Below are 18622 nucleotides of genomic sequence, written 5' to 3' on the forward strand. Positions count from 1 at the left end.
GGAGTGTCTAGTTATGTAGATTATTGTTTGTGAACAGCTGTCATGTAATCCAGGAAAAATTGATGTTTAAGAAGGAATTCTAAGATTGGATCAGTCAAAGAGTCCATATTGGGCAAATCAATAAGATTTTCTCTTGCTCCTACAATAATTATATTCCTAGAAATGATACAATTAAAAACACACACACACATACAACACTTTCAATATACAGTATTGCCAACAAAACAAGATCAAGACTTCTTCTTGAATCTGATTTGTAAATATTCAGGTGCTTATACTTACATTTGTATGACACCAAATGAATAATAGTTTGTTATATTCATAGAGGTTAAATATGTAGATTTGAAATAAAATGATTAGCCTGTTTAGGAGAATAATGTTCACCTTGGAGGGATTGATAGAAATTTCATGTTATACTGTTGTGATATACTGCTTCCTATTCTGGCTACTTGTGATTCATTTTTCTTCACTCTCTGAGGACTAAGCAACATTAAAATCAGTTTATAATGAATTCTCTTTCAAGTTTTAAAAAGTGGATGTTGTGCTGTGTTCTCATGGCCTATACACAAGGACAGATTCATGGCAAATAAATAGAACATGTAAACTTAAGTTAATTTTTAAATGGATATATCCTGTGGGTCTCTTTGTCTAGCATTTGCACTGATTTATAGTCCTTTATAACTGAGGGATAAAGCCATCTTTTCTGAGCTTGTGCTGTATGTTCTCAGATATTTCTTTATTCTTCTTCTGCTTTCTTTGTTCCTTCCATTGCTTTTTGCAGGTATTTAAACCCATGGTTCAAAAGAGAATATAATGTAGCTAAGTGGGTAGAAGATGTGAATAAAAACACTGAAGGACCCTACTTTAGGTATTTTGTGAATTAATTCTCTCTAATCTTTAAGAACGGTTTAAGCATACACCACATACTATGTGACTCCCTCTCTTGTATGTTCCAATACAAGTAATTTCTTTTAAGATGCCAAGGACTCTTTGTTCATTGCTGTCTTTTGGGGGCTTCATTGTGCAATTACAATTCTTTTCTGAATGCCTTAATGAAGCCTTTTGAAAATGATGCTCACCGTGCTTGCATTCCCATCACCATCTTTAGCTTTCAGCAGCTTTCTCTTTATTTAATGCCAAATAATGTTTTAAAGGCATGATCAGAGTCTTCAATTAATCAAGTAGCGTTGATAGTTTAAAATTAGTGCATTGGAACCAATAGCTTTACTGTACAATGTGCTTAATGTGCAATTATATGGCCTTATATTTAGGGGTCAATTCCACTTGTAGACCAAATGTTTGAAAAGATATTTAGAACATTTGCTATTATCTTCCAAATGGTTGTAGAAAAGAAAAAAGTGTTAAATTGCAGCTGTGAGCAGAATTTTATTTTGATGCTTAAATAAAATATATGTAGTCCTTTCTTAACAACCATTTGTTCAGAGACCGTTGAAGTACAATTGGCACCGAACAAATGGTACTTAACACCAGGTTGCATCAACTCCCTCCATCCACTTATTGTCCTCTCCCCATCTCTGCCCTTTTGCTGCCCTGCAATAGTGGCACCCCTTGGCAGCAGTGACACTAGGGCTGAAATAGAGGCCTGGTCTTCAGCAGATTCAGTTAGCTACCATGGCCTCCAGGCCTCTGTTTCAAGTCCTGGATTACAGCCAGCCATCCCAGTGTCATAATACAAATCCCCAGCTCTGCAGGCCCTGCGCCACTAGGTAACTTTCACCATCTTCCTCCCACTGCTGCTAAGGCCTGCCCTAAGTGAAGTAGCTGATAGCCACACCAGCGCTATCAGACTACTAGCGCTGTTCTTGCAATGCTTTTGAAAGCTTCTGAGGTCTTCCAATACATTGCAAAAAAGTCAGAGCCTGCCATTCTCCAAATAGTGCACCATTCTTGCAATGCTTTGGAAGGCCTGAGAAGTTTATGCTGTCCTGATACATCTAGCTCTAACTTTAACATTCATGTAACAAAAAGGGGAGTAGCTTATTATTGTGTACATCTCTTTTATTTTGATAGGCTTTGATTTCTCACAACAGAACCCATATTATTGATTACTTTTATACTAGCATTTGCACATTTAAAAACTAACCATTCCTTTTCTCATCTTTAGATAATATTCTATCTAGGTGCACCAATTCATCTATTCACCATATATATTTTATCATATAATGTGAAAGTATTTATCCCTATGAAATACGTTTACTTTGATCTTTGATACATTTATTTTTCATATTATTTTTCATTGTAGAAATTAACATTAACTGCAAATCATCAAGAGTCTTGTCCAACATCTGTGTACAAAAGTGCATTCATGTTCCTAACTGATATATATCTAATCTCGTCACAAGCAGTCCATATACATTTATTCATACATACTATAAACCTCTTGGGACATTGTACATTCTTGCTTTATTTCCTGCTCAATATTGAACCATTTGCTGAGTATACCATTTATGTTTTATTCCTTCATAAACTGCTCTTGTTGCATTCTGCAACCAACTATCAATCATGCCTTGAGGTCCTGAGTAAAAAGAAATACATACACCTAAATAAACCCTATATTCATGCAAAATGTTCATTAACACACATTACACTTTTCTTTCTCACACTGATACAGAGATAACTGTCACGATGCATAAAAGAGGAAATTTCCTTAAACTTCCTCTGTCCATAATGTTATGGGGAATTAATAGTCAAAACCTTTCTTTCTTTTTATTTGTCTGACATCTGATGGCTTTCTTATAGTTTCGCACAGAATAGATGACATAATAAGCTTTTACTTGTTCCTTTAATCTATCTTGTTTTTATTTCTCCTCGATTACTTTCAGGTAAATAACTTAACATGAAACACATCTTGGTTTTATGACTGGGATATCTGCATAAACGTTACTGAAACCAAAAGTCTATGAAATGAGAAAGATTGATAATTCTCATAGAAGTAAAATTCCAGAATATGAAAATGAATGTATTTAAAAACAGATGTTCTAATCTGAGAAAGATCAGTAGAAAATTTAGTAGAAAAGTTAGGGTTTGCCATTAGTTTGCTCTTAATCAGTAGATTTCTAGGTAAATAGAAAGGCTGAGGTTCTGAGCATTAGTCATAGTTTGGAAGAATAAAGTCCCTTCTGTTTTCCAATAAATTAGGAAAACAGCTTGATAGGATGAAATCCACATTGTGAATTGCCCTGAATCCTTTTATTTTGTATTTAATTGAATGCAAATTTTCCAATGCAGGGAAAGTAACTTTTCTGAATATAACTGAAGACAATTGTTTTAAGAATTCCTATATTTTGAAAACATGAAAACACTGCAATCTTTACTATTCAGAAATTTGCTCATGCAAATGTTTGAAGCTACCATAATAACCAGAAGATATAGATTTCTACCATCTCCAGCAGTCACAATTACTATTATCTTGCCCTAGTCCACAAGAGAAAAGAGTTCTCCCTTGAGGTCAGGAAGGAAAAATACCTATACAGGGGTTCATTAAAGGGGGGAAAAAACACCTAGGTTATATGGAATACATGATGTTCTTTCAAATACTTTTATAGACTGAAGAAGGTGAGATTAGTATATTTTTCTGTTTAGATCTTAACTGCAGTTTGATTGATTCCAGACAAAAATGAAAAAGGTGTGAGAATATATACTTTTCTAATAAGAATGATAGAAAGAGAGCAATAATGCTACCTACTTCACTATTCTGAGTGACAGAGAGGATTATGCACCATAAGATAAGGTTCAGATTGATATACTGATATACTTATTTTCAGTATTTATTTATTTGATTAATACTGCCTCCCATCTCCCATACAAGCTGGAGAATCATATGTGGCCTTCAGCATAGCCAGGAAATGGGCTCTGTCATATATCCAAGGACCCAGACACAAGCACAGAAATAGGCCTTCAAGGCCTTATAAAGGTCAGCAGGATGAGGGGCAATCTAAGTTTTGATGGTGAGGAACCAGAGGGCAGGAACCACAGCAGAAAAAAACTTTTCTTTAAAGCCCTGCCAGCCAACATTTCTTGGCCAATAGTACCCACAATATGTTTCTGCTGTTGGATTGGACAGGTAAAAACAATCAGGAAGAGAATGCTCTATAAATAATCTAATCCCAAGATATTAGGGATCATTTTAAAAAGTGACTATCAGCACCTTGAATTGAACCTGGAGGGAAACTGGTAGCCAATGCAACTAACACAGCAATGGTGTCACATGCCATCATTAACTCCCTGTGCCACCTCATTCCACATCAACTGAAGCTTCCAAGTGCTCTTCAAGGGTAGCCCAATATAGAGTATGCTACAATAGTCCAAAGAGGCAATTTCAAGAGTGTAAAAGACTGTGGAGTAGGACACTCTCATCTATGAGTAATGACAACTGATGCTCAACACAAATCTTGCAAAAGTCTTCTTTGGCACCACTGCCACTTGCTCTTTCAGCAGGAGCCATGAGTCCAAAAGGACTTCCAGACTGTGCATTAGTTCTGTCTGAGACAGTGTTTCTCATCCAGAAGTAAAGATGGAAAATCCTCAAAACCAAAACTACCCACTTGGGTTGAATTGAATCTTTTTGTAGGCGCCCACAGTCACTAGACACTGAGATAATTTTTCACAGCGTCACTCAGATGGCCAGGTAGAGGTATAAAGTCCTGTATTATCAGCATGTTAATGATACCTCACCCCAAATTGTTGGATAACCTTTCATATAGATATTATTTATTTATTTATTTATGAGACTTATATACCGCTTTAAGTGCAAGCACTCTCTAAGCGGTGTACACCAGTAAGCAATGTATATATATATATATTTACATTGCCCCCAACAATCTGGGTCCTCATTTTACCTACCCTGGAAGGATGGAAGGCTGAGTCAACCTTGAGCCAGTGAGATTTGAACCGCTGACCTGCTGAACACAGTCAGCTAAAGTGGCCTGAAGTACTGCATTCTAACTGCTGCGCCACCTCGGCTCAAACAGAAGGGCAGAAAGACCAAACCCTGCAGCACCCCACAAAGTAGGGGCTGAGAGCTGGATCTCTCCTCCCTATCAATACCAACTGGAAGTGACCCTGGAAGAATGAGAATAATCAGCATAACATCCCCAACTTGGAGCTGATTCAGAAGAATATCATGATCTTTGAAAGCCACCAAGAGGTCAAGAAGAGTGAGATGAATGCACTACCCTCATCCTGGTCCTGCCACAAGTCATTAAAGAGTGTGATCAATTTAATCTCAGTGCCAAAGTTAAGCCTCTGGGTAAAAGAGGTCTAGACAATCAGCATCCCTTGAAGCTGCAGGACAACTATTTTCCCTAAAAGGGAAAAGATTGGAAACTGGATGAAAATTTTCAAAATGTCCTGTTCCAACAATGTTCCCTTAAAGAAGAGATGGTGGGAGCACCCTGTCATTTAAAGAAAAATTAACCACAGCTACACCCAGCCACTTGTCTTTCTCCCAAGTAGCCTTGATCATCCTGTAGGGATATGGATCCAATGCAGTGCTGACAGTCACAAGAAACCTTTCCAAATCCTCAGGCCCAATAAGATCAAAATCCTTGCAGATAATAGAGCTAGGCTCAGCTATTATCATCTCCAAAGGATTTGCTTCAAGGTCAGAATCTAACTTAGAATAGATCTGGTCAATTTTATCTGTCAAATGTCAAGTGAACCCAGACCCACTCCTTCCCAAAACAAGGGCTCTGGATGGCTATTTATGTATTCAGTAAGGGTGGAAAAATGCATTTTGTCTCCCTTACTGCTACAAGATAAGCACTTCATAGATCATGTTTGATCAGATCTAATCATTTACTGTGGGTATCTTCATTCCTACTTTATATCTCTTCATTCCTTCATAAATCAGGGGAAGTTCTGGGCCTGATCTAATCAAGAGTCAGGCTGTCCTCTCATTCTAGGACTTTGGTCAGACCATGAAAAGGTGTGTGATCAATCCAATTGGATTTGTTAGTCATATGGGTTGGATTGACCTAATAGGTCCAGCTCCTGCATGGAGTATCTGTGATCTGTAGGTTACCTAGAGAATGATGTTCGACCATGAGAGCAGAGAAACTACTAATTCACCCAAATCCAGATTATATCAGATTGATAGAAAAATCAATCGGGTGTACAATTGTTATGCATTGGACCTTAAATGATTTGGGAAATGACAAAGTTGTCATCATGGCCAGGAACTCACAAGCTATCTCTAATCCTCCATCAAGAATAGGCAAATTAAAGTCCCCAAGACCAGAAGCCTATCCAGAAAGTCATTGAGTTCAGATAGGGAGATTGCTACGCAGCAAGAAAGTTGATATACTATGTGCTCTTATAGGACCAAGAAATGGGGATAAATTGTTAAACAAGTAAGTTTAAACATAGTAGTAAGGTTATTGGAAATCTTAGTATATTTACTGGGATAAGCAGTTGTAGCTTCTATGGTGGTCTAAAATGACCTCCTGAGCAATTTATTTGGGAAATGGCATTATTTCAAGTCTAATGTTATTTTGTCAAGAAGCTTTGTGTGTGCATATATGATGCAATAGTAGACAAGACCAATAACATAGATCAGTCTGCCAACCCAAAGTTTTTCAGATGTGCTAGACGTCTGATCTTAGAACTGGCCAGTTCTGGAAATTGAAATCCAAAGTATTAGAAGGGTAATTATTTGAGGGAAGAACTAGACTGGGTTGATGAACTATGTCTGTGGGCACTTCAAATGGCAAATTTATTAATTCTCTTCACTTTTTACCATTTCTTTCTAAATTTGATTTCTAATAATGATTTCTCTCATCTAATCTAAGCAGTGAAACACAACCAAACTAGAGAATTTAGCATTCCCAATAAATCTTGCTACATCAATATCATTTAAACAATGTCTTTTCCCCTCAGATATGTTGCATTGAGTTAGTGTTAGTCAATATTAAGTCAGTGTTCCAGAGCAATAGATATTTTAATACAATTGTATAAATATGTAAAACTATTTAAAGGAAAGCAGTTATGTAATTGCAGGATTCACAGTATCTAAATCAGGGATAATCTGTTTTATGCCTGCTAGTTATTTTGAAGTGTAACTGCCATACTCCCTTGTTTTAATCACTTTAGCAGGCTTGATGCAAATACAAGTCTATCTGGAGACATCAGATCACTGATCTTTGAGCTAAATTAATTGCGTGTTTACAGAAGTGCTTGACTAACTTCATGAAAAATAAAATGGCCCACAGTGAAATAGTCACTAACTTTGATTCTTCTTTTATTGTTTCACAATTGAGGCAACGATTGAAGATGTTCATTGGGCTGGGTAGAGACAACTGTGCCTGAATAGGTTCTGAGATCGCAACAAATGGATAGCACACCTGTATGAATTAATAATAAAACAAAAGTCCTTATCTGAGGTCTACCTGCCTGACAGCCATTCTCTGCATTTGATATTTCATCCAAGTAACACGATACCTGAGATCAGCTGAATTTTTGGCTTTTATATTTTCCCCCATAGTAATAATTTTTGTTTTGAAAAAAAATAGCATCAGCAGCCATGAAATTATAGTACACTACAAAAACAGTACTGTAACTTAATAGTTGTATTTTTGAGTTTAGTATACAGTAGGTTTTTTTTCCCAACCTGATTGCCTCTGCAAATGGAAGGATTACAATTCTAACTATAGTATGGACTGGAAATTCTTGGGAGTTGTAGCTCTCACACATTAGATGAGAATTAGTTTGAGAATGGTTGAGAATTATAGGAAAACTAGAGTAAAGGTTTTAAATTTTCTTACATATAATTAAAATGCAGGGTGTTCTAGAGTTCCCTTCCTGTGTTACTGATGTGAAGGCCCCCATTGTCACGTGAAGGCTGTGTTGCTGCTCTGACATTAGGCTACCTTTATAAACAACTGCATTTTACTAATATCAGAGCCATAACACAGCCTCTATGAAATACAGTTTGTAAATATGGCCTAATGTTAGAGCAGCTGTTTATATCTAAGAGTTTCATATGGTCATGGTAGCTAGCTTTAGTGATATTTGATCATGCGGACTCTCTCCAGAGAAGAAGCCCCATCTTATAAAATAGAGTTGTTTTATAAATTATTGCACCAAGTAAGCAGAAGTAGAATGTTGCAGAAATTTTAGGCCTGGAATTCAAAAGCATGGTCCCATGCCTCTTTTAATGTAGTTAAGGACTGGTGCAGAAATAATATTTGCACAAGATTTGGTTCCTTTGATTCTGAGATCAATCATTCCTGATCTTTTGAATAAAAGTGAAAAGCTTTTATTGACTTAGAAAAAAATAGAATGCCTTATATGTGATGCAAATGTTGACTTGCTGCTGCTTATCTGATCCACCTTGTCTAGAAATGCTGAGTACTCTTTCAGTCCATTTGTTTATTCTCCCCTCCGTCCCACCCCCAGCGCCCTCAGACATCAAGTTTGGCTGGAACTACAGCATATTAAATTATGCTTGCATGTGTACTGAGCACTTTGCCTTGGTTTCTTCATAATTTACCATTCTAACTTTTAAACTGCATGCCTGTGTCTATATTTTTGTTTTATATACATGATGATAAATGGATCTGCTCTGTTGATTCCAAACTAGAGCTGCAGCTCTGTGCACATATAGTTTGGGAATATGAAATGAGAGATGGACTTTTAAAACATGGTGTTTAAGGTCTGGGCTAGTTAAAACACGGTGTTTAAGATCTGGGCTAGTTAATTCTCTCTCACCTGTCCCTAATCAGAAACTGCCCTAATGCATTAGAGTGTATCACGATTCTCAGCTAACTGAATCAGAGATTTATCAGCTGGGAAACATGGAAGTTATAGCCCAAAATATATGGAAACCACCTAGTTTTAAAAGTCTGAGGTACATTGATGTAGATGCAGGTAGTCTTTGACTTACGAGCAGTCGCTTACTGACTGTTCAAAGTTAAGATCTACCTGAAAAAGGGGACTTAAAATCCAAATCCAGAGTTCTGACAGTCACCCCTTGCCTTCCCAGCTACAGAACTCACTTTGGGTGTTTGGCAACACAGCCATATTTATGGCTGTTTGCAGCATTCTGTACTCACATTACTGTGTTTTACAATGGTTTTATTGAAAACCAGACCTCTGTTTTTTGGGAAAACCATACCCCTTGCGATCAAGGGGTTCACTTAACAAATACTGCAAAAAACTAAAATCAGGTCAATCACATGATGACCCATTTTATGACCGTTACAACTTACGACCACAATGGGTCAGCTGCATTATGGTTGTAAATCAAGGACTACCTGAACATAATGCTATCAGTATAAATTGCATTGGGGTAGATCACAAGTGGAAAACCTGCAGCCCAGGATCATATGTACCTAAGTCTTCTCTTTGCAGCTTTTGAGAACCTCTTGACCATGGCTGATACAAGCCAAGTGCATCGTTTCTGATCCTTTAGAAATGGGAAAGAAAATATTGTTGGGGAAGCCCTAAAACAAAACAAAAACCTAAAGGTTTGCTTGCTACATGCATAATGTGGCTTCACCTTCTTTGGCTCTGTTAACACACCCTCTCAAATGTTGATCTAGGTACTCAGCCACTAGAAAGCTGACTGTCCCTAATATCACCGATCTCTTCAGTAATTTTATTTGTACTTTCTCAAGCTACTCCAAAATATGTAAAGCAATCATTTTATTGCATGGAACAATAACTTTCAGTAAAATTAAAAAAAATTTTTCTCCAATCCGTGTCACCTAGTAGAGACAGTGGCCATAATCAAATGGCCACAATCACAAGACACTGGCCATAATCATGGCCAATGTGGGAACTTCAGTATCAGGTTTCCAAAGGCTGCTTAGAAGATAGACCAATAGTTTATATATATATAAATAGTTTATGTATATATGGCTTCAGCAAATCCATATTGATTTATTAGGTAGACCAGTATTATTTTTTTTACCTGAGTGAAAGAATACTTGCTTGAAGCCATCCGATGTGAGGCAAAGTGTGAGGTAAAATTATTTATAGCTACACTTCTTAACAACAATACAAACTAACATTGGCTTGTTTTGCTTTCATTTCTGTAAATGATGTCAGCATAATTTTTCCTTATCATTTGATGGCAAAAATGATAAGAAATTACATCAGCTTCATGTTGCTTCATGGCTGAGAAAGGGCCGGGTCCTTTCGGAGCTGGCACTAATGTGAACCAAATGTCCTCAAGAAATGTGTTGGAGACAGTGCTTTCCCCAAACGATGGCTTAGAAGCCTTTAATTCTCCTTGTAGAATGAAATGATTTAACTGAGATTCTTAGCAAAGCTTTCAGTCAGTTGCAATTTCTGGTGTCCCAAGACATTTTGTGTCTCTTTTCTGTCTCTGATCTCCAGGACTCTTTCCCCTGCAAAGTCCCCGTCATCATCGACTGGCTCCATTGCTTCCAGCAGAAAGTATCCATATCCCATGCCTCCACTGCCTGATGAGGAGAAGAAGGCCCACAGAGCTAGTGCCAGGGTATGCTTGACTTTTACTTTGGTTTTGGAAGAGCTATCTGTTTGGGCATAGGTAAGAGGTCTTTGGTCTATGATTGGGCTGAAATTGAAACATGGATCAGCTGAGTATTTTAAAAATAAAAAAGCAGGAATGGGCAAGCAAAGGTCTACAGTCACTGCAGTCCTCTAGAGAACATTAGAATATTAGAACATCAGGCACTTAATTCTAGAAATAGGACTACTCCATTCCTGTTGATGCAAAGAGTGAGATCAATAAGAGAAGATGGCTCTGACCCACTGCGTTTCTTAGCCCTCCCCACCATTGGCAACATCTTTTTACAGGCATATTTGGGAGTACTGCCAAACAAGAAAGAAAAAAATTACCGTAAATCCCATTTCTTAGAAACCTTTTTTTGTGCTGCATTACCATCTTTCTGGAAAGTGGCAGGGGTTGCAATTTCACTGTCCTGAAAACTATCAAACTGCTGCAGGCTTTCCTATTGCATAAGGAACAGATAGAAACTACTGTCCTACAATTATGCATTCTCTCTTTTTTTTTTACAGCTATGGGAGACATCCATTTAAGTATTTAGCTTTCACCTGAGCTGTCACCAGAACAATTTACTTCAAATTTTATATAAATTCAGCATCACTGAATCACTGAACATTCATCTGCTCAGCAGACAACTTGATAGAACAAAGATACAAGTAGTCACAGGATAAGCGAGTTCTCCCATTGAAGGAAGACACTGAATTTTCTACAGTTGATTAAAATTTTGTGAATTACAAATAAAGATATTAACCTGGTATAGACAGAGCTGAACATGCTAAGATACTGTGCATGATGTCAGATATTATATAGACATTCAGATACTGCTTTTGAAGTCCCAATGGTGTTTTTTTCTCCTGGTCTAACATGTCCCCAAATATCTAAAAGAGAGTGATTCAGAATTTGGTACATAATCATTTATGCTGTGTGCATGAACCTCTGTTTGCCACTATCCATATGTAAGGGATTACTCATTTTACTGTAGTAGAGTTAGCATGCAGGAATAAGATGTTTTTTTTTTCCACAGCTCGGTTCTAAAAAGACAAAATATTTTGACAACAGCTTCAATAAGAAAACAGTGATTTTTTTTTAACCTGTTACAATTACATTCTCAGCAAAAAGCTATCTGCAGACAGTTGTGAAATATGAATACTGTAGTTAGGTTTTTGCCTGAAGAGCGTGCTACAAAACTTAGGAGTCAAGTTAGATATTTCATGGAAGGTTCATGAATATAGCTTAGCTGCATGCAAAGGTCTCAGGTTCAATTTCATCTGCCAATAGGTACAGAATAATTTGTTGAAAAACCAGGAAAGCATTAACACCCTCTGTTAATAATAGTGAGATAGATGGACCAATAGCCTAGTTGGATATAAGGTATGTATGATATCTGGCATTAAAAAAACATAGCACTGCAGGAGGAAAAGTTGGCAATTACATTTTTTTTCTCAAAACTGGTTTCCTATCAAAATTATCCAGCCCTTCTATCTCATTCGTCTAAGTGCCATTCTAAATTAAACTTTGCCTCATGTTCCAGGAAGAACTAGCATGAAGGATCTAGAATGTCTCTAAAATTTTGAGAACACAGTTTTTCCCCCCCTCTTCCTATTAAAATCAATTGAATTAAATCTTGATTCAAATACAACCCATTTTTTTTATCTATTTGAAGAATCAGCCATTAATGTGAAGTTGGTCAAAATGTTGTATCTGCTGTACATATTAAATACCTACTTTTTAAAATCTACACATCTTAACCACCAGTTCAGTTTAACTTTTTAACCAAGTAATCATATAATACTGTGTAAGCTTGTACAAGTATTGGCAAATAAGAAATGTTCAAGTGCTTGACTGAATGACCAGAGACCATTCATCTGTGTACAGTTGTATAATAATATGCTTTTCTGCTGGAATGACTGGAGGATTCTCATAATTTCTATTTGGATAGGATAAAGGAGAATAATATACAATAGGAGTCATCAGAATGCAACATTTTTGTGAAGCTCCTACAAACTAAGCATTGTGGGAGGTTATTAGTTTTTCATAGAAGAATGATTATCCTCGCTGTAGGAGTTTCAGATAATATGAGACATACAATATAAAAAGACAAAAATAGTCGAAGTCGTATACAGAAAAAGATTTTTGAATATCCCAAGCAGGATTTCAAAGCCCTCTTGCTAATTTCACATCCAAATTATGGTGAGTTAAAATAATTATGATTGTCCCTATGTCTTTGATATGGAGTTCTTTTCACCAGCTGCTTATAAGCAAGATTTAGATATGAAGTTTTGGGATAATAGAATTCGTAACACATGTATGTTGGATCTGAGCATTATTTAGCACATTCTATTATGGAGGAGATTTGGAGAAAATAATTGCCTTATCATGCCATAATGGAAGGACAATATTGGATGAAATTGCATGGACAGGATCTAAGGGGTCTGCCTAAGGGTCCTTGCAAAATCATGACATTAAAAGGATTCTTAGGCATTTAATATAATTTAATATTTGACAGTATTTGGATAGGAATGTCATTTGTTTTTCTGAATCTTCTACCTCTTTCACATAATTCTTTCTGTATGTGAAGTGCCATATATGGCCTTCTGTCATGTAACTGGACTTACTGTAGGAAATTACACTTTTTGACAATGTCAGTTCTACAACGAGAAAAGGTTCTATTCTAAAGATACCTTCAACTGTAAATTATGTAAAACTTTAAAGGTATTATATTTATACAACTTTGCCAGTTATATTTGTACAAAACTGGCTTTGCAGTCATAGCAGTCTCTAGAAAGTGGCATAAGGTTTTGGTAAGTATTTTGATTTGTACTAAATAGGAACAAAAATGCATAAAGGAAATTCATGCATAAGAGAATGTCTAACAGATTATAAAAGAATATATATAAATGTTTAATTTTGCAGATATAAAGTATGAGGCAGGGACTTGAAGGATGACTGCTGAGTTAGGCCCGGTGAAATTTACTTACCATTATAAGTCTTTTTCTTTAGTTTCATTGACTGCGCTCTCTTCCCGGTCAAAGGCAAAAGGCTCTCCTGACAAGTCAAAGGAAAGCTGTAGTAGAGATCATCTTCCCCGTCACTTTTTGTTCTTGCTAATTTTTAGAAGTTTAACATGTGCCTTTTTGGATCTTTGGCTTGATGTAAGTCCATGTGTTATTAGAAAATGGCATTGTTGCTGTCTTCCATTTAAATTACTAAGAAAAAGGAAGTGGGTTTTTTCCTTCCCTTTTCCTTTTCAGACAGAACTGAATGTAATGTGAGAACTCAGATGATTGTAGATTGTTCACCAAGAAAATAATAATCCTCTGCAGTTAATTTGTGGGCATTGTCATTGACCATGGCTAACATTTGTTAATACTTAATAATTTTAATGTAAAATGAAATATAATTTTAATAAACTGGCATTTATTTCTATGGTCTAGTGCAGGATTTCTCTGCTTACAAGCTTGAGTTGTCTTGGTGTATAAAAAAAATGATGGATGCCAATCGGCAAAAGTGTCAGTAAATCCAAGACAATGAAAGTTGGCAAATGGATTTTGAGTTCCAAGCTACTGTCCAGATAAAATGTTAGGATGGATGTTTCTTCTAATTCCTCCTTACTTCTATTGCTGGTGTATTTTAAGTTTTGTGTTTATGAAAAAAGCATAGCTACCTTCAAGATTTTCACTTGCTGTGTTTCAAAACATAAAAGTTCAATAATGGCTGGTTCCACCGAATGGGTTGTATCCAAGGTGTAATGCCAAGAGAAAAAAAATGCAGGGTAGTTAATCTGCTAACAGTGACATGATGTACCACAAGTGTACCTGAAATAACTGCCACAAACATTATTTAACAACAAAATTATAACAAGTGCTGGATTTTACACAAGCAGTAGATGCTTTGTGCTATCAGATCACTGGCTACAACCCATTGTTCTTTTTTCATAAACAAAACTCTTGGTCATGAAAATTTAATGCCTTTTCCTTTCACCTTTTTAAATAATTAATATCTTGGTATGATGTGGTTGATAAGTATTTCATCAGTTTTCAACTTTGTTTCGCTGTATAACCAAGGAAATGTGTAGATAAAAGAAATAAGAACATTGTTTCAATAATTGCTTCCAAACTATAGTTGTGTGTTAGTAGTTCTATAGCAAGGTAACAGTACAGAATGGTTTTAATCAAAGAAAAAACAACAGAATAGATTATCTGGGAATAAGTGTGAATTATGGAGTTATCAGGAAATAATATGTTTTAAATCATCCCAAAGGTATTTTTTTCAAGAAGCAGTTGCCTCTTGAAAGAGCACATTTGGGACAAACAAAACCTGGATGACTGAGAATCCCCATAGATATCTTTTTTAAAGGATATTTTGGCACAATTTACTTGAACAATCAAAGCAGTCATAAAGAAATAGATTTCAACTATCATAATTCCTAGTCGGTATACGCATGATGATGTTGAAGTTGGTATAATTTGTAAGTGTCAATTGAAACTAATACTCAAAATGACCATTAATACCTGGGAAATCAATCCATTACAACTAGACCTCAAAATAAATCAGTTTCAAGTAAAAAAAAATGCTGAATATAAAAAAACTTTCAGAGCTTTATAATTGGATTTCTGTCCTCATAACTTTGCTTAAAAACAAAAACAGGATCACTTTTTCATTTTATCTAAAATATTGTCTTACTTTCAAAGTGAATTTTGCAGGTGTTTATAATAGCTACTAATTATTTTTGTGCTATTTAGAAGGCATCAGCAATTCCACATGATGTGTAAACCTGGTTTAAAATGACTTTATTTGATAGCATTTACAGTAATTTATTAATTTTTGGAGTCTCTCACCAGGTTTGCTAAGTATATCAGTCTTTAACCTTATAAAACAATTTGTTCTAATCTGCAGTTTGAATGAAACAAAGCTTTTGTAAAACTTATTTTGAAATCCAAAAAGAAATCTAACATAAGCTATTTGAAAGTAAAAAAAAAAATAGATTAATAATGTAAGTAGGAAGCATTACACAAACAAGAAAACAGGCTAGTATGGGACAATCTTCCCTACATCATTTTGACAATCAGGCAGGAGAAGATGGCACAGTGGAATTTAACAAATAGATTTGTAAATCTTATTTAAATTACAAGTGTGAAAATTAAAATAAAATATCCCTCTGGTCTTTATAAATTAGAAAAATGGCCATAGAAGTATTTTTTTAAAGCCTTAGAGGCCTTATGACCTTACATATTCAAATTTTTGAAGATATATTTTTTACGAACTATTTGGAAACACTTGTAAATATGCTTTACTGCCCTTTGGATGCTTAGTGGTGCTAAGTAATAACTGTAAAATATCACAGTTGTAATTCTGCAAATCCTATGGTATCACATATCTTACTATGATACAATAATGCTGACTTGCCTAAATATTGAGAATATATATGTACTAGGGCATATGGTCTGGTGCTTATTAAACTATAAATCTTTAAACAAAAATGTACCACTGAGTTATCTGGACACTGCTCACCATTCTAACATTATGTGGAAGTGTGCTGGCAATTTTATTTTAATTTTTAACTATTAATTGTTGTGATTTTTTTCAATATAATTACCATATTGTAAATCTGTCATTAAAGCATTGTCAACATAAATACTTCAACATAGTTGGTGAAAAATATAGAAATTGGATTATTGATGTAGTGTTTTTGTGTTGGTTACATAGTTCAAATAATTAAAATTATCCCATGTGTAAAAAGCTGTATTTACCACTGGATATTGTTTCTATAATAGCAACTAAACATGTGTTTCTTGAAACATTAAATTTTGTCAATTCCAATGAAAAATTCTCTTTTTATCACTGCAGTGCTGAACAATTTTGTTGTTGTGAGTATCAAAATTCATAAAGCCAGCTTTCCTGTTACTGGACAAAATAATCTTTTTAATAAAGTTATAACCTGGAGATATCAAAACTTGCATATTTCAATCACCATAAACTATTAAAATATTTAATGCAAAGTAATTACATTGTTAGTAATGTATTATTATGACAATAAAAGAATGAGTTTCAAATCATGGCAACTTACTTTAAAATGTTTAATTATTATGTTATTTATCAGACTATTATTTTTAAGGTTTGCAGACTGATAAAATCCTGTCAATTCTCTAATATCCAGAATGGATTCACTACTAAAAAAAGGATCTCAAGGCTCTTTAAAAAAATTAAAAAATCCAGGGGTGCTTCGCAAGACATAAGGGAGAGCTGAAAGAAGACCACTACTGATATGTCTAATTAGATACTTTTCAGAATATGTTGTATTATAAATCTGAAAAAGGTGAACCAATGGGCCTGGAAGAATTAAATTATAAACAAAAATTATAGCATTGGGCATTTTAATTTACAAAATATAGAAAAGGAATATCCTCAAGGTAGCACTATTTAGCTTACCTTATAATTTCCAAATAATAAAGGTAAGAATTTAGATGGATGATCACCTGTAGTCTAGTGATAATATTAAAGGTAATCTCTTATGTATTGTTCCTAAAAAACTGAAAGGACATAGAAATATACTCTCTTGATGCAGAAGGAACATAGCAGATGACATAGCCTAAAGGTAAATCCACTAGTTTGCCTATTGGCAAATGGATGTTCCATGACTTGCTGTGCCTTCTATGGCAGCACTATTGTAAATCTGTCAACCAATCTCCAAAGATTAAAAATTCCTATTAAAAACTATGGATAATTACCATTGCTACTAATACATAATGCTGTATGTTTTTTTCCAGTTCAAATGCTAATACTCAATACCTTATTGAAACTACCCCAAATAACACTTAAATTGCTATAAATGTACAACTACTAATGAAGCTACATCCAGAATGTTACAAAAAGTTATATGCAGCCCCGACCAACTAATTCTTCTTTTATTTTATATATAAGTCTGGAAAGGATGCATCATTCCAATTTAATATACAGCCTGGGAACAAAGAAGCTAGCAGCTCCACAAATAAGGAAATAGGAAGAGCTTTCGCTGCATGAACTATGTGGGAGTAGTTAACAAAACATAAGTCCAACAGCTTGTCAAAAAGTTCCTTGAAAATGCACTCTATAAAGTAGATATTCAAACAAATTCATGTTTTTTCCAATTGTAGATGAGAAACATCTAGAATTCTGACAGATTAGAAATACTCAGGGTGGGAATAAATGACTACATGTAGTCCTTGAGTTATAACCACAATTGAGTCAAAATTTATGTTGCTAAGCGAGACATTTGTTAAGTGAGTTTTGTCCCATTTTACGAATTTTCTTGCCACAGTTGTTAAGTGAATCACTTAAGTTAGTAAGATGATTTGTTAAGTGAACCCGGCTTCCCCATTGACTTTGCTTGTCAGAAGGTCACAAAAGCTGATCACATGACTCAGGGACACAAGGCAACTGCCATATAAACCAGTTGCCAAGCATCTGAATTTTGATCATGTGACCATAGGGATGCTGCAACAGTAATAAGGGAGAAAAACATGACCTTTGTAACTTTGTATGCCATTGTAATTTTGAAGGGTCACTAAATGAACCTGTACAAATGTATCTGTACAAATTGTAGTTTCAAAGTGGTTCTTTGTAAAAAATCAAACCTGTTATACTTGGTCACCTATCAATCCTTCTCTTATTGGGAAAAGTTGAAGGGAATAATTTAAAGAATTTTTCTATTGTAATAATCTTCTACAATTACTCTAGAGTGTGTTCATTATAAAACAAAAATATTCTTTATAATCAATACGCTGTAAACTTTTAGTCTATATTATGCTTTATGGTGCCATTCAATGCATATATAACCAAATATGTAAGCGAGAGCCTTTGGTAAAGCATTTGTTTATTTAAAACAAAAGATGCGTTCTGCAAGAGACACAACATGAAAGTTGTGTTTATTTGGAGGATGGGAAAAATATCTCTCTAGAGAAAAAATAATGTAGCCAAAATTCTGGTCAACTGCCACTGAAATTAATGATTTGTGTTATCAACTTTAGTACACGTAGATGGGGGACATGTGTTTTAAAAAATAATGAAATGTAGGCAATTATTCTCTTCCCGATCCCAATAATATTCCTCGCATGCAGATATGTGATATAG

The 18622-nt window shown here is 35.1% G+C and overlaps 1 protein-coding gene across 9 annotated transcripts in view; it reads left to right on the forward strand.

The window, feature by feature from the left end:
* ADAM22 (ADAM metallopeptidase domain 22) overlaps positions 1-15494 on the forward strand; it is a 105535-nt gene extending 90041 nt beyond the window's left edge. For 5 of the 9 annotated variants that reach the window (XM_039361579.1, XM_039361581.1, XM_039361586.1 and 2 more), the window contains 2 exons: positions 10360-10483; positions 11026-15494. In XM_039361579.1, coding sequence (XP_039217513.1) covers positions 10360-10483; positions 11026-11046 — 145 coding nt within the window. In that variant the 3' untranslated portion in view covers positions 11047-15494. Of the gene's footprint in view, positions 1-781; positions 869-10359; positions 10484-11025 lie in introns of all 9 variants that reach the window. The other 4 variants (XM_039361580.1, XM_039361582.1, XM_039361584.1 and 1 more) reach the window with 1 other exon arrangement.
* Positions 15495-18622: the final 3128 nt, after the last annotated feature.

This window comes from Crotalus tigris, unplaced genomic scaffold, assembly GCF_016545835.1.
Source record: "Crotalus tigris isolate CLP2741 ecotype Arizona unplaced genomic scaffold, ASM1654583v1 scf7180000019305.191637, whole genome shotgun sequence".
NCBI classification, from domain to species: domain Eukaryota; kingdom Metazoa; phylum Chordata; class Lepidosauria; order Squamata; family Viperidae; genus Crotalus; species Crotalus tigris.